This window comes from Pogoniulus pusillus, chromosome 29 (assembly GCF_015220805.1).
Source record: "Pogoniulus pusillus isolate bPogPus1 chromosome 29, bPogPus1.pri, whole genome shotgun sequence".
Classification (NCBI taxonomy): domain Eukaryota; kingdom Metazoa; phylum Chordata; class Aves; order Piciformes; family Lybiidae; genus Pogoniulus; species Pogoniulus pusillus.
Window position 1 is genome coordinate 15,642,082 of NC_087292.1, and position 24,933 is coordinate 15,667,014.

General features: G+C 50.1%; 2 protein-coding genes across 3 annotated transcripts in view; both read right to left on the bottom strand.

Moving 5' to 3' along the window:
* The window catches only part of LOC135188100 (peroxidasin homolog), a 50,891-nt gene extending 50,305 nt beyond the window's left edge, over positions 1-586 (bottom strand). Inside the window, 1 exon segment of the mRNA XM_064167328.1 lies at positions 384-586. Coding sequence (XP_064023398.1) covers positions 384-547 — 164 coding nt within the window. The 5' untranslated portion in view covers positions 548-586.
* Positions 587-6,081: 5,495 nt separating this feature from the next.
* PCMTD2 (protein-L-isoaspartate (D-aspartate) O-methyltransferase domain containing 2) lies at positions 6,082-24,609 on the bottom strand. 2 transcript variants are annotated; one of them, XM_064167567.1, is made up of 6 exons: positions 24,521-24,609; positions 19,457-19,791; positions 16,705-16,807; positions 14,691-14,862; positions 12,143-12,266; positions 6,082-9,691 (listed from the first exon to the last, which is right to left on the bottom strand). In XM_064167567.1, the coding sequence occupies exons 2-6, from the start codon at positions 19,761-19,763 to the stop codon at positions 9,309-9,311; spliced, it is 1,089 nt and encodes a 362-aa protein (XP_064023637.1). In that variant the 5' UTR covers positions 19,764-19,791; positions 24,521-24,609; the 3' UTR covers positions 6,082-9,308. The 2 variants fall into 2 exon arrangements, with proteins under 2 accessions (XP_064023637.1, XP_064023636.1); XM_064167566.1 differs by lacking the exon at positions 24,521-24,609 and adding an exon at positions 24,263-24,380.
* Positions 24,610-24,933: the final 324 nt, after the last annotated feature.

Genomic DNA, 24,933 nt, shown 5'->3' on the forward strand with positions numbered 1-24,933 from the left:
TGCCTTAAAAGCATGAAGCATTTTGTGATGCAGACAATGCTGTGGGGAGAGGAGGAAGGGGAGAGAGGAGGAAGGGGAGAGAGGAGGAAGGGGAGAGAGGAGGAAGGGGAGAGAGGAGGAAGGGGAGAGAGGAGGAAGGGGAGAGAGGAGGAAGGGGAGAGAGGAGGAAGGGGAGAGAGGAGGAAGGGGAGAGAGGAGGAAGGGGAGAGAGGAGGAAGGGGAGAGAGGAGGAAGGGGAGAGAGGAGGAAGGGGAGAGAGGAGGAAGGGGAGAGAGGAGGAAGGGGAGAGAGGAGGAAGGGTAAAAAGCATCTCCTCAGCCTTGACTTTTTCTTTCTGGAGCCCAAGAGGGTAAGAAAGGCAGTAAAATGAAAGGCTTACTCACAGTATGCTTGTCTGGGGTGGGATCTCAGGGATGGTTTCCAGCATCAGATGCATGCATCTCACTGTAGTCCTGAAGCACAGGCAGCGGCTGGGACAGGAGCAGGAGAAGGCAGGCAAGAGGAGCAAGCACAGAAAGCCTGGGAGAGCTGAGGATGGGAGCAGCATGGTGCTAGCTGGAGTGGATTTGCCTCAATTCTGAGCTGCAGGGAGCTGACAAAAAAAAAAAGGAACAAGAAAAGAGTTTCCCAGCACTGAGGTCCAGGAGGAGGAGGGGACTCATCAGCATGTGTTTGTGATTAAATTAAGGCAGTTTGACAGTCCAGCCACCCACCCTCTCTGCCATGAAGGACAGCACTGAAGATCAGCCTGTTCCCACCCCCCCTTCCATCTAGCTGAGATGCTGTGACCCAAACTCTTCGTTTGAGTTTAGTTTTGCTCTCTTCCTTACTTTGAACAGCAAATTAACTCCTTGCTTTCTCCTCAGGCATTCATCTGAACCTTCAGGGATAGAGACCACCACAAGAGCCTGGGCTTGCAGAGCTGAGGGAGGATGCAGATGGTCGAGAGTCAAGTTTAATAGTGGCAGGACTTTTGCCTTAGCACATTAAGGACAGAATCTTCTCTAACAGCCTGGCAAACCTAGCAGGCAGCAGGACTCTGTCTCTTGTTACATGTGGTTACAACATCCAGCTAGAAGACGTCTTCAGCCATTGGTGGGAAGAGGAAAAGCTACAGATAAGAGATCTTAAAAAGGAAGTCATCAAAAGAAATAAACCTCCTGCAAATAGAGGCCAACTAACCCCCCAAGACCCTCCCATGTCTGTACAGTCTGCAGCTTCTTGTGCCAAGTATAAGCTGATTCTTTTCAAACACTTTTTACACTGGTAAAATGTCTTTTTTTTTTCCCCAGGCAGCTCATCCAGAAAAGTGTTTGGGGTTTGAAGAAATTGAAGACAGTAAAGAGAGGGAAGCAAAGACTGAAATTGACTAAGGCTGGATGGGAGGAAATGCAGAGCTCAGCTTGTTTCTCCCATGGGATAATAAAGTAGAGATGCAAGAGGGACAATTTCTTCCCAGTTGAGCTACAGAATGATAAGAGTTGGAAGTGACCTCTGGAGATCATAGAAGCAAGCAGGTTGGAAGAGAGCTCCAAGCTCAGCCAGCACAACCTAGCACCCAGCCCTGCCCAACCAACCACACCATGGCACTAAGTGCCCCAGCCAGGCTTGGCTTCAACACCTCCAGCCACAGCCACTCCACCACCTCCCTGGGCAGCCCATTCCAATGCCAATCACTCTCTCTGACAACAACTTCCTAACAACATCCAGCCTGAACCTGCCCTGGCACAGCTTGAGGCTGTGTCCCCTTGTTCTGTTGCTGGCTGCCTGGCAGCAGAGCCCAACCCCACCTGGCTACAGCCTCCCTGCAGGCAGCTGCAGACAGCAGTTGTAGATCATCTCATCCAACCCCTCTGCCAGAGCAGGGTCACCCACAGCAGGTTGCCAGGGGACATGATGTCCAGATGGGTTTTGCATGACTCCAGAGAAGGAGACTCCAACATTCTTACACTAAAGAAGTTCCTCCTCAGGTTTCAATGGAACTTCTTACGTTCCAGCTTGTGCTTTTTACCTCTTATCCTGGCTGGGTACTACTGAAAAAATACAAGCCCTGTGAGGAGAGGCTGAGGGAGCTGGGGGGGTGCAGCCTGCAGCAGAGGAGGCTCAGGGCAGAGCTCATTGCTGCCTGCAGCTGCCTGCAGGGAGGCTGTAGCCAGGTGGGGTTGGACTCTGCTGCCAGGCAGCCAGGGACAGAACAAGGGGACCCAGCCTCAAGCTGTGCCAGGGCAGGTCTAGGCTGGATGTTGTGAGGAAGTTCCTGGCAGAGAGAGTGATTGGCATTGGAATGGGCTGCCCAGGGAGGTGGTGGAGTGGCCGTGGCTGGAGATGTTGAAGCCAAGCCTGGCTGGGGCACTTAGTGCCATGGTCTGGTTGGTTGGGCAGGGCTGGGTACTAGGTTGTGCTGGCTGAGCTTGGAGCTCTCTTCCAGCCTAATTGATTCTCTGATTCTCCCTTCAGATTGCCATTTGAGCATTCAAGGGACAGACCGCTGGGGTTTGGGGTCTCATTTACATGTCCTAGGTGGCAGAAGATGTATTTTGCCCAGCGACCCAGGGCTGCAGTGCAGGTTTGCTGCATCTCGCCCTCAGGGGATCTGCTCCTTGCTTGCCCAGACACCGCTGAGATCTAAGCAGCTTCACTCAACTCCTCCCAGCTCTCCTGTGGACCCAACTCACGGTTTGAGCCGAGTGTCCTCTAGCGGCCACCCAACCCCTCGCCTACCAACTCAGGGGGTGAGAGGCTACAGCTGCCTGCTCCAGCCTCTGCCTAACGAGTAGCAGCCGAGGGCAGGCAGCGCCGGCGAGTGACAGCTTCAAAGTCCAGGCTGAGAAGTGAAGAGCACCAAGAGTGCAGCCACAGCATCACAGCACCGTGCAGGTTGGCCAAGCCCCTCAGGATCACCAAGTCCAACCTAGAACCCTACTCTACAAAATTCATCTCAGAATCATAGATGGAGGAAGAGAGCTCCAAGCTCAGCCAGCACAGCCTAGCACCCAGCCCTGCCCAACCAACCAGACCATGGCACTAAGTGCCCCAGCCAGGCTTGGCTTCAACACCTCCAGCCACAGCCACTCCTCCACCTCCCTGGGCAGCCCATTCCAATGCCAATCACTCTCTCTGACAACAACTTCCTAACAACATCCAGCCTAGACCTGCCCTGGCACAGCTTGAGACCTTAAACCACAGCCAAACCACCCTTAAACACAGCCAGGCTGGGTGACTCCACCACCTCCCTGGGCAGCTCATTCCAGTCCCTGACCACTCCCTTAATGAGAAACTTTTTTCCCAATGTCCAATCTAAACCTCCCCAGCCTCAGCTTGAGGCCATTCCCCCTTGTTCTGTCTCCAACTACCTGTGAGCAGAGCCCAGCAGCAGCCTCTCCATAATGTCCTTTCAGGTAGTTGTAGAGAGCAATGAGGTCTGCCCTCTGTCTCTTTTTCACACTGACCATCCCCTTAAGCTCCTCATCAGCTTTATTCCCCAGGCCCTTCCCCAGCTTTGTTGCCCTCCTCTGGACCTGCTCCAGCACCTCCACATCTCTCTCTGCAGTGCCCCAAACTGAACACAACACTGGAGGTGTGGCCTTACCAGAGCAGAGTCCAAGAGGCCATTCTTCATGTGCAGCAGATCAAACAAGCCAGGCCATGCCACCACATGTCTCCATGACTTGAGCCATGTCCCTCCAGCCTGGTTGTTCCCTATGCCAGCTCTTTCCAAAGCAGACTGAGCTCTGTTAGGACACAGCTAATCAGGAGCTGCTCTGTAAAGCAGTTCCAAGAGAATAAACAGAATTGCTCTCTTCAAGCCACACTTCAGTGTTCAGGGCATTCATCACCACCCAGGCTGCATCCAGAGGAGTGTGGCCAGCAGGACAGATGTGACTATTCCTCGTCTCTCTTCTGGTGAGACCCCACCTGGAATACTGCTTCCATTTCTGGTCTCCCCAGCAGAAGGACACAGAGCTGTTGGAGAAAGTCCAAACGAGGCCACAAAGATGCTCCAAGGGCTGCAGCACCTCTGCTATGGGGACAGGCTGAGGGAGCTGGGGCTGACTCCAGGGCAACTTTAGAGCTGCCTGCCAGTACATGAAGGGAGCCTACACAAAGGCTGCAGAGGAACTTTTCATGGGGGTGACTAGAGATAGGCCAAGGGGGAATGGTTTGAAGCAGGGTTAGGGTGGAGCTAAGGGAGAAGGTTCTTCACTAGAAGGTGGTGAGTCTCTGCCATGGTCCAGATGACTGGCTAGGGCTGAGTGCTAAGTTGGACTGGATGGGCTTGGAGGTCTCTTCCAGCCTAGGTTAATTCTATGATTGGACAGGGCTGGGTGCGAGGCTGGACTGGATGATCTTGGAGATCTCTTCCAACCTGCTTGATTCTATGACCTCCCCCCCAGGGGGGGTCTTCAAGACCAGGCTGGATGAGGCCTTGAGCATCCAAGTTGTCAATGGCGGGGGGTAGGTTTGAAGTAGATGATCTCTGAGGTCCCTTCCAACCTCAGGTATGCTAAGATTCTATAACCTGACTGCAAACACCTTGCTTCTCCCTGCATCTCGATGCATAAACTCTGAGCTCTAAACAAATCTGCAAACCCAGACCCTTCCAGGGTTAACATTCACATCCCATGTTTAAGCACCTCCAGCCTCTGTTGGACAGAGGTTTTTTTTACACCAGCAGAATGTAAGGAGTCCTTGGGTGGTTTTCTTTCCTGGGGAGGGTTGTTTCCCCTCACCTCTAAATGTTATTTTTAAGGCACTTATGCCCTAGCAAGATCTCATTATAGTAGGTCCCCCAAACTGTGATGAAGGACTTGGAGTGGGGAACAAAGGTGACACATTTAATTTACTTGATAGCATTTGTGCGACACATTCAGAGCTTCCCAAAGCAGAAGAGGATTTTTGTTTTCCAAAGCAGACTTTTCTTTTCAGCAAGCATCACACAAAGGGAAACATTAACCCTGAACTAGTCTTGTGTTGGTGAAAGAACAAAGGTGATTACCCTGTGGAATTTACTCTGCTCTGGTTAAGACCTCACCTGGAGCACTGTGTCCAGCTCTGGAGCCCTCAACACAGGAAGGACACAGACCTGAAGGGGTCTAGAGGCCAGGAAAATGCTCAGATGGCTGGAGTACATCTGCTACAAGGACAGGCTGAGGGAACTGGAGGTGTTCAGCCTGGAGAAGGCTCCAGGCAGACCTCAGAGCAGCCTGCCTGTAGCTGAAGATGCTACAAGCAGGCTGCAGAGACACTCTTGGCAAAGGCCTGCAGGGACAGGAAGAGGATAATGGATTCTGTGAGAGGAGAACAGCTTGAGATTGGAGGTGAGGAACAAGTTCTGCACCAAGACGCTGCTGGAACACTGCAGCAGGCTCCTCAGGGATGGAGTTGAGGCCCCATGGCTGGAGCTATGCAAGGTGAGGCTGGCCAAGGCTGTGAGCAAGCTGCTGTAGTGGAGGATGTCCCTGCTGACTGCAGGGGGGCTGGACTGGGTGACCTTTGGAGGTCCCTTCCAACCCAACCCATTCTATGGTTTCATCAGCAACAGCTGTAGTTGCTGTTATGATCCATTCTTTCTTCCAGCTGAAGCCAAAATATTGTTGTCAGTAGTAACAAAATGGAAATCTTGAACATCAGCTCTGAAAAATCTGCATTCATGAAGCACTGACACAGAGCACAGGAGGCAAGAGAGGAGCTGCAGTTCAGAATGAACTCAACAAATCCCTCAACATTTGGTTCAGGCAGCTCCTTGAAGCACAGAAATGGACCAAATTAGGTATCTGTTGTCCACAGGTCTAGCAGTGAATTCACTCTTTCATCATTCTGATCCATTAAATCCAGATCAGTTCTGTCTGTGCCAATTCCAAACCATTGCTTGCACAACTCCATTCCATAAAGGTTTGGAAATGAGCAGCTGGGCAGGTTTGAGAGATTGTTTTCTGAGGAGTTCACCTAAAACTATGCAGCTGCACTACATTATTAAGTGCCTTTATTTCCCCCCCCCCCCCCCTTAATGTTTGTAGTCTCTTAGGGAAAGAAACCCTTATCTACAGAGCATCCTTATCACAAGAAGATGCAGAGTCAAGGTAAGAAGGCTAAAAAGTCTTTACTGAATGTATTGATACAGAAACACTTCTTAAAGTTGAAGTTGAGTAACACTTGTGCATGCCTCAGGCCAATTCCACTCTAGTTTCTACAGAGAGATCTGTTGTTTGGTTGGTAACTTACACACTAATGATTAAAGCAGCTTCAAGTTCAGTCCTCTTTGCAAGTTCATGGTGGTACTGAAATCCTAAAAGGAGATAGCAGATCCAGTTAAAATGAAGAGGAAAAATTAGAGCAGGAAGGGAAATAAAGCAGGTAAAAATCCCCAGACAGCTTCCAGACTTAGCCTGTAGTTAATCCACAAAGAAAACTACAGTGGCACAGGGGAAATGGATTTAGTTGCCTTTTGATTCCAGGCTATAAGCAATAGCAGCTCACAGTTGTTAACTACACAGCACACTTCTGCTATGGGGTTTGTTTGGATCTGTGGGGTTTGGGGACAATCTGACAAGCCCAAACATAAATTCCCTGTCTAAATATTTATTGAGTCAATAATCTCTAGGGGAAAATAAAAATAGCAATGTTTTCCTTTAGGCATCTCATAGAAAGCTACCCAAAAAATCTAGCAGATGTAATAAATGAAACACAAACAAACAAACAAACAAAGGCAAATCTGGTGAAAGAAAAATCTGCTAAATGAGGTTCTGACAACTAGGGGTAGGATGGGGGTAAAAACCCAACAGGGATAAATGATAATGAACTCTCCCACAACTGGTCAGCTTTAACAGGGTCTCAGCAAGGCCTTCACAGAATCATAGAATGGTTTGAGTTGGAAGGGACCTCAAAGCTCATTCAGTTCCAATCCCCCTGCCATAGGCAGGGACACCTCCCACTAGAACAGGTTGCTCAAGGCCTCATCCAACCTGGCCTTGAACATCTCCAGGGAGGGAGCATCCACAGCCTCCCTGGGCAACCTGTGCCAGTGTCTCCCCACTCTCACTGTCAAGAATTTCTTCCTAACCTCCAGCCTCAACCTGCCCTCTTCTAGATTTAACTATAACCAAAGCCAAAAGTGCAGGTTAATTTTTAAAGCAGCTGCTTTAAAAGAAATTTCTTAATCAACAAACTGAAGTACAACCTGGTAGCCAGAAGCAGGAGCACTCTGTGCTCTGCAGGGGTACAAAACTGTGCCACAATTCAGAAAGGCACCTAGTGTGACAGCTAAAGAGCAGAAAAGCCTCCCAGATGGAGGTGACAGCCTGTGGGGAAGGCACAGAGAGCTATCACACATTGAGTACGTTAAGCCTCTATTCACCACCAGCTTCAGAGGGAAATCTGTGGCAGCTGCTAGATTCACACCAAGGGTATTTGCAGGTGTGCAGGAAACCATCAGCTGAGCGCCCACAGAACTGCCCTGTTTAACCAAAGAAACAAAAACCTGAAAGAGCAAGATATTTTGGGGTGTACTGAGGCCAGCAGTGGAGACTTGGGAAAGCAGAAGCAAAACACAGCCTACAACCGTGTTATGCACCAGCAGTTGCACGGCAGACACCACATTACCTGGCACCCTTAGAAATACACCCAAAAACTGAAGAGCAAGGAAGAATTCTCCACCTCACACTCAGGACATAAAAGTTATCTGTTTATTTTGGAGCTGCTGTTTGTCACTAAGCAAGCTGTGCAACTCGGCACCGCTAACCGAGAACCCAGCGGGTTTTTGGCCAGTCCTCCTCACACGAGGTGCCAGCCCAAGACAAAAATGAGCCCAAAAAGATATCAAAGAGACACCCAACTGAAGCCCTTCTGATGGGGCAAAGCCTTACCATAGCCTCATGACCTATTCAGAGGGGTGGTTTTAACCTCTCTCCCAGTTTTAGGAGTGTTTGACGAAGGTTTCTCTCCAGCCTCTACCAGTTTAGGTAGATTCTTCTAACAGGCAGATCCAAACTTCCCTTCCTAAACCTACCTCCTTCCATCACCATTTCAGGAAGACCTGGGGATAAAAAGTGAAGAGGTCACATCCACAGAGCTGCAGGGTGTCAAGTTCTTCTGCATGAGCCTGTTAAAAACATCTATTTGATTGCTGCAGGAATAAAAATCACCTAGCAAGTGGATCAACTTCACTCCACCTATGCAGGTGGAAGGTGTGTGCACAAAGCTGTGCTCCAGCCACTTTGCAGGGTGCACACGCTCAGGTGCACTAACACCTGCACCAGTGTGGCTTTCTAGACTGTTCTCAGGTTCTAGACAGCCTCCACAAAACTCCATTTGGCTGATTTAGCAGGACACAAAGAGCTCTGCTCAGCCTAGCATGCCTCACTCCACACTCTTCAGCCCAGCAGAGCTCTCACACAGCAGCAAAACCCAGATTCTGCTTTCACAGTCAAGTTCTCACCACCTCACTGCTCTGCTTCTCCTCTCTACCCTCTTCCCCACTTAAGAGTAAACATCTCCACAGACAGCAGCCCCAGCCCTAACTCTCCCAGCATCCTGCCAAAGCTGATCAGGTTTGCATCTCTTTCTTTGCCTCCACCACTTTACAAACGAAACCAAGCACCAACTCTGCCCCTCTCAGACCACTTCACCAGAGCAGCTGTTTCCCCACCAGGAAAACCAAAACTCTCTAAACCATTTGTACCTCTTCACCTTTCACTGACAAACTGCAGCTCGTTTCTAAGCAAAACTGAGACCAACCAAAGGGGAGCTGATGGTTTCCTTCTTGTTCAAAACCCAGATGGCACCAAGGGTTAACACGAAGCATTCCTTCATTCCTGTCCAAGCTGAGGACTGGAAGAAACAATTTTTGCCCAGGTTGGTTTTCACTAATGATCTTCATCCTCCCTTAAACACACCCCACAGTGAACATGAGGCAGGTGTGGTGGGAGGGAGCAGAGACAGCCAAGGTCTTTAGGGAGCTGCTTAGAAGTACTTAACATTGCAACTCAGCAGAGCAGCCACGAGATATTCAGTGTCTTTGCACAGTTAGCCTCAGGGACTTCAATCCTCCTTTCCAGCAGCAGCTGAGCATTTCACCAACTTGCTTCCTAAGGAATCCCTGCTGTAGGATAAAACTCTAGCACACAACTGAGGAGAAAGAAGAAATTCAATTAAAAAAAAACCAAAAGCTAACAAGTTTAAGTGTACAGGAGCCACATTCCCCAGCTAGCCTACTGCCTTGGGTGGTCTTTTAGCAGGCAAGCAAGTGGTATACATTTGTCAAGCCCTAAGTAGCATCTTCTGCCTACTTCCCTCTCTCTAGGGGAAGGGAATTACTTCTCCCTGTAATACAGCAGGTAATACTTCAAGGGGTCAGGCAAAGGCAGGCTCAAGACCTTTTCTCTCAAGAAGTTTACAGGGGGATCTGGCTTGAGTTCAGAAGGTTTGGTTTCCTCCTCTTCACGCCTCTCCTCTTCCATCTCCTCGCTGTTGTTGTTGTCATCCGAGGGGTTGGAGATGCGGCTGGCAAAGACCTCTTTGTCCAGGAAGACGATGGTCTCCATCCGGCGGCGGCGCAGGCGGCGGCGCTTGAACCGCGGCGGGTTCTTCAGCCCGCTCCCGGCCCTGCCCAGGCTCTCCTGCTGGATGAGCTTCTTGATGGTTCCTCTGATGGCTATGCGAGCCAAGTCCTGCAGGCTGCGAACAGCCACGGGCGCTGAAACACAATGACACAGGCATTGAGGCTGGGGCACAACCGCCCCAGGCAATGCTACAGCTCTGGGGCAGTGTGGCTGGAGAGCTGGTGGCAGAAAAGGATCTGAAGGTTGTAGTGTGAACAGCCACGGGGGCTGAAACACAATCACAGAGGCATTGAGGCAGGATTGCAATCCCCCGGCCATGGGCAGAGACACCTCACACTAGATCAGGTTGCTCAGAGCCTCATCCAGCCTGGCCTTAAAGATCTCCAGGGAAGGAAGGGTTGGAGGCATGGCAGAAGGCTAAGGGCTGGAAGGGAACTCCAAAGATCAAGCCCAAACCTCTGCCAAAGCGGGGTCACCTAGGGCAGGTCACACAGGGATGAATCCAGATGAGTCTTGAAAGTCTCCAGAGGAGACTCCACAACCTTTCTGGGCAGCCTGCTCCAGGCCTCCAGCACCCTCAGAGTAACTAAGTTTCTCTTCACTTCGAGATGGCACTTCCTGGGTTCTGGTTTGTGTCCACTGCCCCTTGTCCTACCACAGGACCTCAGTGAAGAGAGCCTGGCCCCTTCTTCTTGCCCCTCACCTTTTAGACATTTATAAACATCAATCAGATCCCCTCTCAGCCTTCTCCAGACTAAACAGCCCCAAGTCTCTCAGCCTTAAGTACTGACAGGAGAAGTGGTATTTGCTCAAAATCAGGCCACTGGAATTCCCTGCTGGGCTTACAAAACCAGCTCTATTCAACTGCTGTCAGCTCTGATAAACTGGGTTGGAAGTTTCCAAACAAACAGTTAATTACACTTTTCTCTCATTAACTGAAAAATAAGAATGGGATGAAAGAAAAGTTTCATAGTTTGATGTCAAGTCATGGAATCACAGAATGGTCTGGGTTGGAAAGGACTTGCAAAGGTCATCTAGTCCAAGCCCCTCTGCAGTTAAGCAGGGACATCCTCAGCTAGATCCTGATGATTATTTTAGCATACATATGTCTTAAAGATTATACAAATGCAGACTTAGTGACTGAAACCATGGCTGGTTAAGAACTGAGAGGGGGTTATTTTCCTACAGAAGATAACCAGACCCCAAATCCAATCAACTCTTCCAGAGAATCGTTTTTCCCTCATGAATTTCCTTCAGCACTGCCAAGTTCTTCACTTCTAAAACCTCAGCATGCCCTCCAAAAACTGCTTCAGACCTAAGTGGGTGAAAACAGGCTGGAAATCATCTGCTGAAAGTTAATTATAGAAGCATACAGTAAGTTATTGTATTAAAATCCTTCCCAAAACAAGGCTTTGGAAAAACTATTCTGTCTTCATCATTCATTTGCTGCCAGCCTGGAAGTGCACAGCACAACTCATGAAGCTAAAGAAGCACAATGCCTTGATGCACACACATCCATGCATTGCAATGAATTAAAATTGCAGCAGAAAGCTCTGTTTTCTACTGAGATGTGCAAATCCTTTGCCCTGAATGAAGGAATCACCAAGAAAACTCCTGGAATATATTCCACATGCAGGTCTCACTACAAAGCCACCACGCAGAGCACGCTGAAATAGGCCCCTAAAGGACTCTCCAGCACTCTAAAGGCTGCTTCCTGAGCTGCTTTTTGTCACGCAAAGACACCTTGCCAGAATAAGAACAAAGCCTGACTAATCCCTTTATGGAAGTGTCTCTGCCTTCATGTGTTCTTAAGAGGCCTTTCCACACTGCAAGCTTAATCTCAAGATTGAGGCCACTGCCTACGACCTGCATTTCAAACAGCTCACCAGAAATTGCACAACTTGGCTCTCTCTCCAGCATTGCAGGCTCAGAATAATTCTTAATTCTAGGTGAGGAGAGCCTTTGAGTAGATAAAAATGTTTGTTGACAGGTAGTGCTCGTGTGGTTTTCATCCCCATGGCCTCAGAACCACGGCAGTGCATCACACTGGAGTAAAAACAGATGTCTGGGTGTGCAAAAGCAACATCCCACAAAGTTTAGGTACAGTTTCCCAAGCAATCAGAATCTGAAATGGTGATTCTTGCAGCAGGCCTCCAGAGTTATTTCATGGCCTGAAGTTGTGCCAGGGAAGGTTTAGGTTGGAGATAAGCAAAAATGTTTTCCCTGCAAGAGTGGTCAGGGATTGGAACAGGCTGCCCAGAGAAGGTGGTGAGGTTGCCAACGATGGAAGGGTTCAAGAAACCTGTAGATATGGTCCTCTGGGACATGGTTTAATGGCCCTGGTGGTGTTAGGCTGATGGTTGGACTCAATGAATCTTAGAGGTCTTCTTCAACCCAAACAATTCCCTGATTCTATGAAACGAGAGGGATCAACATAAGGCTGACACCAGTGCTCAAAGCAGGAAGCAGTTGGCAGTTGTTTCCCTCTGAAGGATTCAGAGGGATGTGACATCTAAGGAGGCAAGGTGGACCTTAAAGCCATGGAGCCCCAAGGAAGCCTCCCCCAGCCCCAGGAGTGTACTCACGCAGGTGAACAAGCCGAGATTTGCCTGAGTCTGCCTGGTTGGGCTGAATCAAAGGAGCAAAGGACACAGCCAGAATCTTCTTGGTCTCCCAGGCAGAAGGGCCAGTACGAGTGATCTTAGTCAGCTAAAGCAAAACAAGGAGGTGATTGTCCATTGTGTGAGCTACAGTAAGAGCTCTGAACACACACACACACACAAAAATGAACAAGCAATTTTTTCTGCCTGGACAAGCTACAAGAGGAAAAGTTTAAGTGACCAGGAGAGATACTGAGGATGTTTTGGGAAACCAGAGAACCTGTGACAGGATTTAGTCCTAAGGAGCTTCATCTGTTGCAACAGCAGTTTGGCTCCCCCTGCTTTCCCACATCTTAGAATCATGGAACCATTCAGTTTGGAAAATACCTCCAAGATCATCCCAGCCAGCAGTGCCAGGGCACCACTAAACCATGGTCCCTGGCTCCACAGCTTTGAAAGCCCTCCAGGGATGGGGACTCCATCACTGCCCTGAGCAGCCTAGGTCAGGCTTTGACAACAATCAAGGGGAAGAATTTGTTCTTCATGTCCAACCTAAACCTCCTCCAGCACAACTTGAGGCCATTTGCTCTCATCCTGTCACTTGCTGATTAGCCCCAAAAGAATGTCAGGGGCTGGAAGGGACCTCCAAAGCTCATCCAGTCCAACCCCCTTGCCAGAGCAGGATCTCCTAGACCAGACCACACAGGAACACATCCAGGTGGGTTTTGAGTATCTCCAGGGAGGAAGGCTCCACAACCTCCCTGGGCAGCCTGCTGTGACATCACCCCTCACAAAAAAGAGTTTTTGCCCACAGCATTTCTGAATCAGTTTAGAAGGACAAACTAAATGATTCTGTGGTGCTTCTGGTTTCCTTACATGCTCCAAAACTACACAAGCTTTAAGCCCTACACCTAAGGATTGATTTCAACAGAAGCTGTATAACAGAGCCATTGAGTTGAGAGGCAGCTCAATACAGCACCTATTTATCTCTAAACACTTCCTGAAGTGCAGAGCAGGAATCCTGTGAGAAGCAGCTCAAGGATCTAGGGGTGCTAACCCAGAAGAAAAGGAAGCTAAGGGGAGACCTTCTGGCTTTCTATAGCTCCCTGAAAGGAGGCTGGAGTCAGGTGGGGGTTAATCCCTTCTCCCAAGGAACCAGAGGAAACAGCCTCAAGTTGCCACAGAGGAGGCTTAGGTTGGCCATGAGGAAAGATTTCTTCCCCAGAAGGGTTGTCAGGCCTTGAAAGAAGGCTGCCCAGAGCAGTGATGGAGTCCCTATCCCTGGAGGGGTTTAAAAGCCCTGGAGATGTGCTGACACACATGGCTTGGTGATGGATTTGGTAGTGTTACTGGTTGGACTCTTAGATCTGAAAGGCCTTTTCCTGCCTAAATGATTCTGTGACGTTCAGAGCAGGCAGCAAGCAGCTCCTGCACAGGCTGTTTTACCAGCACAACCCAGCAGGCACTCCCTCAGCAACACTGCTTCTCCAGCCACATTGATTCTCCTCTTTTCCTCATATTCCTTCTACCTGGGCTGAATCTCCCCTCTTTTAGTGTGCTAGTTTGAGCCTAGAAGGGATATTTTAGTGAGAGGAATTAGATGATAGGCTGTGAAAAGGAAACAATGGTGATGTCTACTGCACTCATAGGCTTGCTGAGGTGTATAAAAACAAGAACACAAATATAGATAACAGAGTTGCTTTCTGGCTCTGGCTGCCTCCCTTCTCTCCCTAACTTGCTGTCTGTGTGACTAATCCTTCTGCTTAACTCCCCTGGCCAATTCTCCAAACTCACCTTGAATGCAAGGCAAAACCTAGGACAAGGAAAAGAGGTGGAAAGGAGGTGGAAGGGTGGTTGGGAGCTCCTCCTGGGGACTCTGGTTTCTGGGAGGGCTGTTGTGTTTCTGTATCACTTTTTAACTTGCATATTATTATCTATAGCTGTATAGATTGTAAACACCTGCTTAGATCTTGTGCTAAGCTATAAATATAACGCTTCATTCTGATTTCCAGCTCAGCTGAGTCTAGTCTGGGTGATTTTTCTTAAGTGTGGAGAAGGTGGGTAACACTCAAGCCATCACCCCTTCTCCTGTTACAACAGATGATGTCACTGGCATGTTGCTGCAGCGTGGCAAGTGAATTTGTACTGAACAGATCAGAATATGTGAAAAAATGGCAGCACTCTCAATTCCTTACACATTCTGAAGTGTGCAAAGCTGCAGCCTCCCTCACAGTGAGAACTGGAGGGCTTCACTCTTTCCTCAACCTAGAATCATAGAATCAGTCAGGGTTGGAAGGAACCACAAGAATCATCTAGTTCCAAGCCCCCTGCCATGGGCAGGGACACCCTAACCTAGAGCAGGCTGGCCACAGCCTCATCCAGCCTGCCCTTAAACACCTCCAGGGATGAGGCCTCAACCACCTCCCTGGGCAACCCATTCCAGGGTCAACCTGCTACATAAGGGCAGACTAAAGGAAGAGCTGTTAAACAAACCCAAAAGAAAGAACTGGAAGAGGTGTAAAGATCACTCAACCTTCTCTTCTAGAGGCATGACAAGAATTCCCCCAACTTTCAAGAGGTTTTTCATGTAGTCTTCATGTTCCTTCTGGACACCAGCACCACAGTAAACACGGTCATACTGAGTACAGTCAGGAGAAATCTCCAAGCAATTGCCAGTAACAAAAGATGGCTCACAGAATTCAAATCTGGAAGGGAAGGAGAAGTGCACAGCACAAGAATGTTACAACTGAGCAAAGGAATTGGTTTTGTGACTCTGACAAAAATGAAACAATGGAAAAGACTGGAAAAAAGACAGACATCATAACACAGGATCATAAAGTTGTGTGGGTTGGAAGGGACTTTAAAGATTATCTAGTTCCAACTCCCCTGTCATAGGCAGGGATGCCTCCCACTAGACCAACTTGCTCAAGGCCCCATCCAACCTTTGAACACTTCCAGGCTTGAAGGCTCCAGAACTTCTCTGAGCAACCTGTTCCTGTGCCTCATCACCCCCACGGGGAAGAATTTCTTGCTGATGCCTCATGTAAACTGAGCTTCTTCCACTTTGGAGCCATCAGTCTGCATCCTACCACTCCATGCCTTTTTACAAAGGCTGTCCCAAGCTCTCCTGTAGCCCTCTTCAAATTCTGGAAGGCTGCTCTCTAAGGTCTCCCTGGAACCTTTTCTCCTCCAGGCTGACCAAGCCCAACTCTCTCATCCTGGCCTCACAGCAGAGAGCTTCCAGCCCTCCTACCATTGCTGTGGCCTCCTCTGGTCCTGCTTCAAAAGTTCCCTGTCTGTGCAGAGGACTTCAGAGCTGGCCTCAGCACTGCAGGTGTGGTTTCAGCAGAGTGCAGCAGAGAGGCAGAACCCTCTCCCTGCCCCTGTTGCCCACATCGCTGGGGATCAGCCCAGGACAGAGCTGGCTCCAGGCTGGGAGTCCACACTGTTATCTGTGCACAAGCACTGTCCATGCCAAAAAACTTTCAGTCTGCTGCCAACATCAAGAACACTCAGCCCCTGCAATCAGCAGCTTTCCAGTACTGCAGAAACAGCACAAGGCTGAGGAGTTTAAATTCCAGCATGTCACAGCTTCAGTTTTCTTCCTCCCACAAGGGGAGCACTATCAGGTATCCAGAGACACTTCCCTGTTGGAATAAACCGTGAGAGGGATCCAAAACTATGACAGGCACAACATTTTTGCTGAGGTAACTGTTGGCAGTGGTTATCTTGCTGGAAAGTTCTTCCTTGTGACATCAACAAAATGAAGGTTCTAAGGAAGAACATAACTCAAAGGCTGAGCAGTTTTAGTACCTGTTTAATCATCATAAAAGTATCCTCTCATTTTAAACCAGCATTTGTTTTCTCCTCACGTAACCTGTGAGGCCAACACAGTTACCAGTGCATACTCTTCTGATAACCACACACATGATCACAAACCTAACTATTAAAGAATGATAGAATTGTTTGGCTTGAAAATCAAGTCTGACCAGCAACCCAACAGCAGCACAGCAACTAAACTATGTCCCCAAGTGCCATGGTCACACATTTCTTCTTCAACACCTCCAGGGATGGCGACCCCAACACCTCCCTGGGCAGCTTGTTCCAATCCCTGACCATTCTTGCAGGAAAGACATTTTCCCTTATCTCAAACTTAACCTTCCCCTGGCAAAATTGTTCTATCACTTGATACTGGGGAGAAAAGACCAATCCCCACCTCACTCAAACCAGTCCAGTTCCCTGAGATTATCTCCAAGTTCCTGCTACCTGCAAGGTTCCAGCTGTTACCTGCAGGTGTATTTTCAACTAACCTTCTCCAGCTCCTTCTAAGGTCTGCAGCTCCACTGTTAAAACCACTGTGAACACATTCCTGAACCTCCCCCCCGCCACAACACAGATCAGCTTCAAAGGTCACACTCTGCAGCTCAGCAAGCCTAAGGAGCCAGAATCCTCAGATTACCCTGGATCCAGAGCTGCCACAAGAGAGCAAGAGCTGCTGTGACCAAAGCCAAGTGCACAAAGTGAAGCCAAAGATTCCATACTCTTACTTGTCAAAGCTGTCACTGGTTTTAATGAAGAAGTCCAGCTTCTGCTTGGCATATTCGATCACATCGGAATGAAGCTCCACACCGTGGTTAACACCAAAAGGACCTGCAGGTTTAGAACATGAGATAATGGCAACAGGAAACAACACAGAGCCACAGAATCAACCAGGCTGGGACAGGCATCTAAGATCATCGAGTCCAACCTATCACCTAACCCTTCTCATTAACCCATGGCACTAAGTGTCTTATTCAGTCTTCTCTTACCTCCAGGAATGGTGATTCCACCACCTCTCTGGGCAGCCCATTCCACTGCCAATCACTCTTACCCTGAAGAGCTTCTTCCTAACAGCCAGCCTGAACCTGTCCTGGCATAGCTTGAGGCTGTGTCCTCTTGTTGGGTGCCTGGCAGAATAGCCTGACTGCAGTTGCCTACAACCTCCTTTCAGGTAGTTGTAAAGAGCAATGAGCTCTGCCCTGAGCCTCCTCTTCTGCAGGCTGCACACCCCCAGCTCCCTCAGCCTCTCCTCACAAGGCTGTGCTCAAAGCTCAGACAGTTCCAACCCCCCTGTGCCATAGGCAGGGACACTTCCCATTGGAACAGGTCACTCAAGGCCTCATCCAACCCCACCTGGCTACAGCGTCCCTTCAGGTAGCTGCAGACAGCAATGAGCTCTGCTCTGAGCCTCCTCTTCTGCAGGCTGCACACTCCCAGCTCCCTCAGCATCTCCTCACAGGGCTGTGCTCCAGGCCCCTCACCAACCTTGGTGCCCTTCTCTGGATACATTCCAGCACCTCAACATCTTCCTTAAATTGAGTGGCCAGCCAGGCACAGGACTCAAGGTGTGGCCTAAGCAGTGCTGAGTACAGGGGCAGAAGGATGTCCTTGGTCCTGCTGGTCACACTATTCCTGATACAGGCCAGGATGCCACTGGCCTTCTTGGCCACCTGGGCACACTGCTGGCTCATGCAGGATTGAGCATTTCTGGGTGCTCTCTAGAACTGATTGCTCCTTCAGTGTCTGCATAGGGTCAGCTCTTGGTACTACAATGGAACCTGCAATCCTTTACCTGCCACTCCTGGCAGCAAACGAGGCTGTTTGGCACAACTGGTTTTGAATCAGTCCCTCTTGACTCTGCAGGAAATTCCTCTGTAGGAGGGACACGTTCATATTCTTGCTGGAAAACTGACTACCTGGAGCAAACCCTAATGGAGGGCACTAACTTTAAAACACTCCCCTAAAAGATAAAATTTCAATGTTCCTTTTACACTTCTTTTCATATGGCAAAAATCTCCTCAGTGGAAGCAGGGAAAGCTACCAGACATTGTCTCAATGAACAGAAAAATTGTACTGAGGAACACAGAACTTGTTCAGCTTTTTTAAAATCAGAACTGACTTTCTAACATCCAAAAGTACAACAGAATTCAAAAGCCCTGGAGTTACCTATTGGCACCCAGGGTAATCTCAGCAAATCACAAGTGAGAGATGGGAGCGAGGCTCTACCCTGACCCCAGCAAACATTTCAGCAGCTGGAGCTCTTCACAGCTCCCCAAAAGGGAAATACAGAATCATAGACTGTTTTGGGTTGGAGTTGACCTTCAAAGGTCCATGCCCCCTGCAGTCAGAGGGACCTCTGCAAGCAAAGGCTGCTCACAGTCCCAAACAAGCTAACCTGCAATGGTGCCAGGGATGGGGCAGCTCCCACCTCTATGGGCAGCCTGGGCCAGATTCTCACGACCCTCAGTGTCAAACATTCCTTCCTTCCTTCTCTCCAGTCTCAATCTCCCTCTTTCAGCTCAAACCATCCCCATTTGCCCTGTCACAACAGGCCCCGGTAAGTCTGCCTCCAGTTTTCTGATTGGCCACCAGAAGGTCTCTCTGGAGCCTTCTCTTCTCCAGGCTGAAAATGTCCAACTCCCTCAACCTGGTCTCATAGCAGAGAGCTTCCAGCCCTGCTGTGGCCACCTCTGGCCCTGCTCCAACAGGTCCCTGTCTTTGCTGTGCTGAGGACTCCAGAGCTGGACCCACTACTACAGATGAGGTCTCAGTGGAGTGCAGCAGAGGGGCAGAATCCCCTGCCTTCCCCTGCTGTCAGAGATCTGCCCAGGACATGGCTGGTTCTGGGCTGTGAGTGCTCACGTACCCTGTGGCTGTTTGCTGTCCATTCTGCAGCACAACTGCGGACTGAAGCACATGAGGCTGAATTACAGTTGTATATCTGCACTTTGATGCTTTGTGCCTCCTGTAGATGTGGTCACAAAGCCTGCTCCAACTCATGAACTGCTGTCCAGAGACTATTCCCACCTGTATGTTGGGAAGAGTCAAAACTCTATCTCAAACACGTTTCAGTCTAGGCAGGGGAGAGGAAACCAGGCACAGAGGAGATTTTTTCTGTGAACATGCTCAATCCCAGGTTAACCATAGCACTGCAGGCCCTGAGATGGGTTCTTGCTCATGGAGCAATAAATCCAAGTTTGCATCCAGTCCTAGAGCAACCCACTACAGCCACTCATGCAGCTACATCACTGCCCATTCTGAACTCACACAAATCTGGATCCCATCCAGCTGCAGAAAGAAGGCTGCAAGCACCCTGATAACCTGGCCCATTGGATTCATGTGGTCTGTGTGTCCCTACCTACTTCTCAGTTTCAATACCTGAGGAATGCTTCATTCCCAATTTCAAAACCTTTCCTTTGTTGTTTTTTGTCTTTTTTAAGACATAATGTAAACAGTTAAGATGACTGAAAAGTTATTTACCCAAGATGAGTCCAACCATAGAGCTCAGATAACCAGTGCCACTGCCAAGATTCAAAAATGACAGCCCTGGCTGCAGATCCAAAGCTTCCATCACCTCAGAGTAAATGCACGGCGCCGAGAGATGAATATTGCCATGCTTCCAGGCCAAATCCTTGTAGGCATTGTCTTTGAACTCCTCCAGGTAGTAATCTGCTCGATCAATGGCTCGGAATGCCTGCTCCACCAGCTCTGTCCGGATGTATTGTGCCTCCTTCAGGTTATCAATCAATTCGTCGTTATCTTCTCCCGCGCTCACTGCGCCTCCCATCGTCAGGAGTTTGCTGTAAGCACTAAAGCTAAAAGAAGAGTAAAGGAAGGTGAGGTACAGAACATGCACTTAGTCATGCTGAAGCACTTTAAGGCACTCTCAGGACCATGAGTACTAGCAAAGCATCCCCACAACCGTAGAATCAAGCAGGTTGGCAGAGAGCTCCAAGCTCAGCCAGTCCAACCTAGCACCCAGCCCTGCCCAACCAACCAGACCATGGCACTAAGTGCCCCAGCCAGGATTGGCTTCAACACCTCCAGCCACGGCCACTCCACCACCTCCCTGGGCAGCCCATTCCAATGCCAATCACTCTCTCTGACAACAACTTCCTCCTAACACCCAGCCTAGACCTGCCCTGGCACAACTCGAGGCTGTGTCCCCTTCTTCTGTTGCTGGCTGCCTGGCAGCAGAGCCCAACCCCACCTGGCTACAGCCTCCCTGCAGGCAGCTGCAGGCAGCAATGAGCTCTGCCCTGAGCCTCCTCTGCTGCAGGCTGCACACCCCCAGCTCCCTCAGCCTCTCCTCACAGGGCTCTGCTCCAGGCCCCTCCCCAGCCTTGCTGCCCTTCTCCAAACACCTTCCAGCATCTCAACATCTCTCTGCAATGGAGGAGCCCAGACCTGGGGACAGCACTGCAGGGGTGGCCTGAGCAGTGCTGAGCACAGGGGCACAAGAACCTCCCTTGTCCTGCTGGCCACACTGCTCCTGGGCCAGCCCAGGATGCCATTGGCTCTCTTGGCCACCTGGGCACACTGCTGGCTCATGTTCAGCTACTATCTACCAGTACCCCCCCAGGGCCCTCTCTGCCTGGCTGCTCTCAGACACTCTGTCCCCAGCCTGTAGCGCTGCTTGGGGTTGTTGTGGCCAAGCACCTCCATCTACCCGGGTTCAGACAATGAAGATGGAAATGCAGCAGATCTGGCAGGGAATACCTGACACCAGTGGGGAAAATGACAACAGCCACTAGACACGTGTCTTCAAACACTACCAACGTTTTACTACCACATCAGCTTTTCCACTGAAGCCTTTTATACAAAGGATTATTCCAGCTCCTGTGCTCATAGGTCATTTTTCACTGCAAATCCAGCCAGCAGCGCAAGTCTGGCTCGGCTGTTAGAGTTCCTGCCACACAGGGACTTTCTATCCCTAATGGCATCAGTGGTAAATTAAGAGACTAAGACATGGGCAGAAAGAAGCTGGAAAATCTCTAGTTTTCTTTTCACAGAGCTTCAAACAACTCAGAGGCAGAAAAAAGCTTTGGCAAATGCACTTTGCCGCAGCTCATCCTTAGAGCTGGAGCCACTATCATTAGTAAAGTACTTGCAGCAAGAGCAGAGAGTTTCCACTGGAATTTCTTAGGTCTGAACTCTTAAATGAGCCAACCCCCAGCATGGAAACTCTCGAGTGACACAGATTTAACAATTACAGACACTTCTCAATTCACCAACATCATCGTCTCCAGCAACCCAGCCAGGCTGGTTGATGAGGAGGGAGGAAAAGCAAACACCTTCCTCCACTGTGCATTACACTAAGCACAGCTGTAGGCTTCATGCATAGAACACCTGTAGGTTTGAAAGGAAAAGCTGTAGGGGGAGAAGAACACAGAAGAATTTAGCATTCCAGCTTTTCCTCCCCCCCCAAATCTTAACACACTAAGTCCTTTTTCAGCAAACACAAGGTGTTTTATTTTTAAATGCATTCCTTTTCTTTGCTCACAGTAAGCACAGCTCCAGAGTTCATTCTTGGGCTCCAAAGACCTGCCTGGAGCTAAATTGTTGGGCTTTATTTGTTCCCTTCAGCAAGAGTAAATTACACACTTCGCTTTCCAGAGGAAACAAAGAAAAGCTAAAGGAGCCTTGAGGAAAGGTCACAGCTATTCAAACAACACCCATCCTACCTGTGGAGACACACAAAACAGGGCACACTGAGGCAGGGAACCCGAGCCACTTTTTGAGACATTCATGGCCCAAACGCGAATAAAACAAACCCAAAACCACCTCTCCTCCCCTTTCTGTAGTTACTCCTTTCATTTCCTCTACAATAAAAAGAGTTTACCATTTCAGAGAGGAAAGGCATCAAGCTGAAGCCTTAGGTGGGTTCATCAACCAGCATGGTTTGGTTTGGTTTTGTTGCTTCTCTTACACACCAGCTATTTGCATCTGCACATACAGAGCTGCTTATCCCTTTGCTCGATCTGTTTCATATTGCATCCTGCATTCACTCCTCTCTTCCTTGAAGCTGCTGATTCCCTTGACTTTCCTTCACGTGTTGGTTCTTAGGTTTCCTGTTTTTCTTCCACTTTTTCACCATTAAATGTACGTTTGATAATGTTAATTTGAATCTAAAGTGTACATCTTGAGATTCAAAGCAGGGGTGAAAAAGTTGTGCCTTTTAACAGCGCTCTGCTTTAGATCCCAACCAAATTGTTCCCAAAACACACAACTGGGACAACTGGTCCAACCTGGTTTTAGCTCAGTTAACTGTCCTTCCACGTTCCACAACATAGAGGCATCTTTCTAATGAGATCAAGGAATATCCAAGTGGTGACAGGTGTCAGGCACCTCTGAAACTAGCTTACTTCCACTACAATGCCTGTTTTGAATGCAGAAAATAGAGCTCTGACATTTCAACTCCTCATACTGCTTAACCTTGTTTCCCTTCTGTTGGAAGTGAGAACCAAGATTAGAAGTAGGGCTTGTTTTCAGCCAGCTTTTTAGGGTCTCCCCCTCCACTAATCAGCCCAGTTGCACTTTCCACAGAAGCACAGAAATTCTTAGATTGGAAAAGACCTTCAAGATCATCGACTCCAATCATTAGTTTCACACTGACAAGTCCCTGACTAAACCAAATCCCTCAGCACAACATCTAATCACTACGAATTGCCACCAGGATCATCCAGCCCAACCTCCACCCCAGCATCCTTCATCACTAGACCACAGCCTCAAGTGCCACATCCACTCTACCTTTAAACACCTCCAGGGATGGCGACTCCACCACCACTGTTCCAGTGCCTGACCACCCACTCAGTAAAGACCTTCTTCCCAACAAAGAATCAACCAGGTTGGAAGAGACCTCCAAGCTCATCCAGTCCAACCTAGCACCCAGCCCCATCCAGTCAACTAGACCATTGCATTAAGTGCCCCATCCAGTCCTCTCCTGAACACCTCCAGGGATGGTGACTCCACCACCTCCCTGGGCAGTCCATTCCAATGGCAATCACTCTCTCTGTGAAGAACTTCCTCCTAACATCCAGCCTGTATTTCCCTTGGCACAACTTGAGACTGTGTCTCCTTGTTCTGTTGCTGGTTGTGTGGGAGAAGAGACCAATCCCCACCTGCCTACATCCAACCAAAACCTCCCCTGATGCAACTTGAGGCCATTTCCTCTTGTCTTATCATTAGTAATTCACTACAACCTCCTTTTAGGCAGCTGTAGAGGGCAATAAGGCCCTCTCTCAGCCTCCTCTCCTCCAGATTGTACAACCCCAGCTCCCTCAGCCACTCTTCATAGGCCACGTTTGCCAGACCTCTTTCATTCACTTACAAAGCACAGACTGCCACGAATCTCAGCAGGGGCAAAACTCAACATGCAAACCCAAACACCTCTGGCCATTAGCTGGCCACAACCCAGGTAACAAACCGAGCAGCCTTTCAGCATTGAAACCTCTCAATTACACGTTGCCATCTTTCAGGAGAAGTAATAACACAAAAAAAAAACCCAAACAAGTCTGACGAGGGAAGCTGCCTTCAGAGGCCTGAACCAAAACGCTGGAATCAAAGCGAGTTCTTCCAAGGCAAACACCAACAGACGCAGAAGGGAAGACTCCAAACCATACGCGAGGCACAAGACTGCAATCCTTCACCACAAGAGGTTTCCAGGGTAATCCCTGCTCTGGCATAAGAGGCTGCAGAAGGAGTAACAAAGGTGAGGCTGTTTACCCATTAAACCCCAAATTCCAGCCGGCGCAGCTGTCAATCTGATCCCTTCAGACCCCCTCAAACAACACTTAAAAGCCCCACACCACACACCTCAGTCACTACCTGCCTTATCGGGCTGCTGCCGAGGAAAGCGATGGAGATAAGAGTGTGAGGTGTGCCTAGATAAGCGTGATGGTGATAACCACCGCCTCCCGCCTCGCCTCGGCTGCACCTGCTTAGCCCCGGCGCCCACACAGCATCGCTGCCTCCGGCCATGCCCGGAGCCCCAAGGCTACCCTGACCGGAGAGCAGGTGTTAAGGCGGTGGAAAAGCCACGGGAAAGACCGAGCACCCACACTTGAGGGCACCCTCGGCAGAAGCAGGAGCCGCAGTGGCGAGGGAAAGCCGCAGGGCAGCGCTGAGGGGCCGCGGCCCGAGGGAGCATCGCCGAGGGGGCTGCTACTGCGGTGAGGAAGGGCGAGGTGAGGGCTGGAGAGAGAGGCAGCGGCCCAGTGAGGTCGCGTCGAACCGAGACGAGCCACAGCTCAGCGGACAGGGTCTCTCCTCAGCCTCCACCCGTACCTGAGCAGCGGCGCGGCCCGGCCCGGTTTACGCCGCTCCCCTCCCGGGCCCGTCCCGCCGCCCTCCGGAGCCGTAAACACCACCGGCTGAGCGCACGAGCCGCCACTGCGCATGCGCGGCGCGCACCATGCGCCGGCGGGGGGCGAGAGGAGCAGACCATTGCGGCACGGCGGGGGGAGCTCCCTGGGCTGTACCATGCAGAGCCGGGGGGGAGCGGGCTGTACCACTGTGTGAGGGGCGGGGGGACGCGCTGATTACCTGAGGGGAGATGTGCAGGTCGAAGCCGATGGGCAGGTGGAGCATGAGGCTGCGAGGTGTGCTCGTGTTCACAGTGCACAACGGTGTCCTGCAGTGGGCCAAGACAAGGGTGGTCGAAGGAGGTTCTGTTGCATCTGTGCTCAGGCTCTGCACTTTGGCCGCAACAACCCCAAGCAGCTCTACAGGCTGGGGCCAGAGTGGCTGAGAGCAACCAGGCAGAGAGGGACTGGGGGTGCTGGGAGAGGGTAGCTGAACAGGAGGCAGCAGTGCCCAGGTGGGCAGCAGAGCCAATGGCATCCTGGGCTGGCTCAGGAGCAGTGTGGGCAGCAGGACAAGGGAGGTTCTTCTGCCCCTGTGCTCAGCACTGCTCAGGCCACCCCTGGAGTGCTGTGTCCAGTTCTGGCCTGCTCAAT

Bases quoted from the DNA above. Each gene is read 5' to 3' on its own strand.
- PCMTD2 (XM_064167566.1), bottom strand. From the start codon at position 24,375: ATGCGCAGTGGCGGCTCGTGCGCTCAGCCGGTGGTGTTTACGGCTCCG. The intron at 14,863-16,704 runs GTAAGAGTATGG...CTTCCCTTCCAG, and splicing joins ACCAGTGACAGCTTTGACAA to ATTTGAATTCTGTGAGCCAT. The intron at 12,267-14,690 runs GTTGAGTGATCT...GTTTTGCTTTAG, and splicing joins TCATGCCTCTAGAAGAGAAG to CTGACTAAGATCACTCGTAC.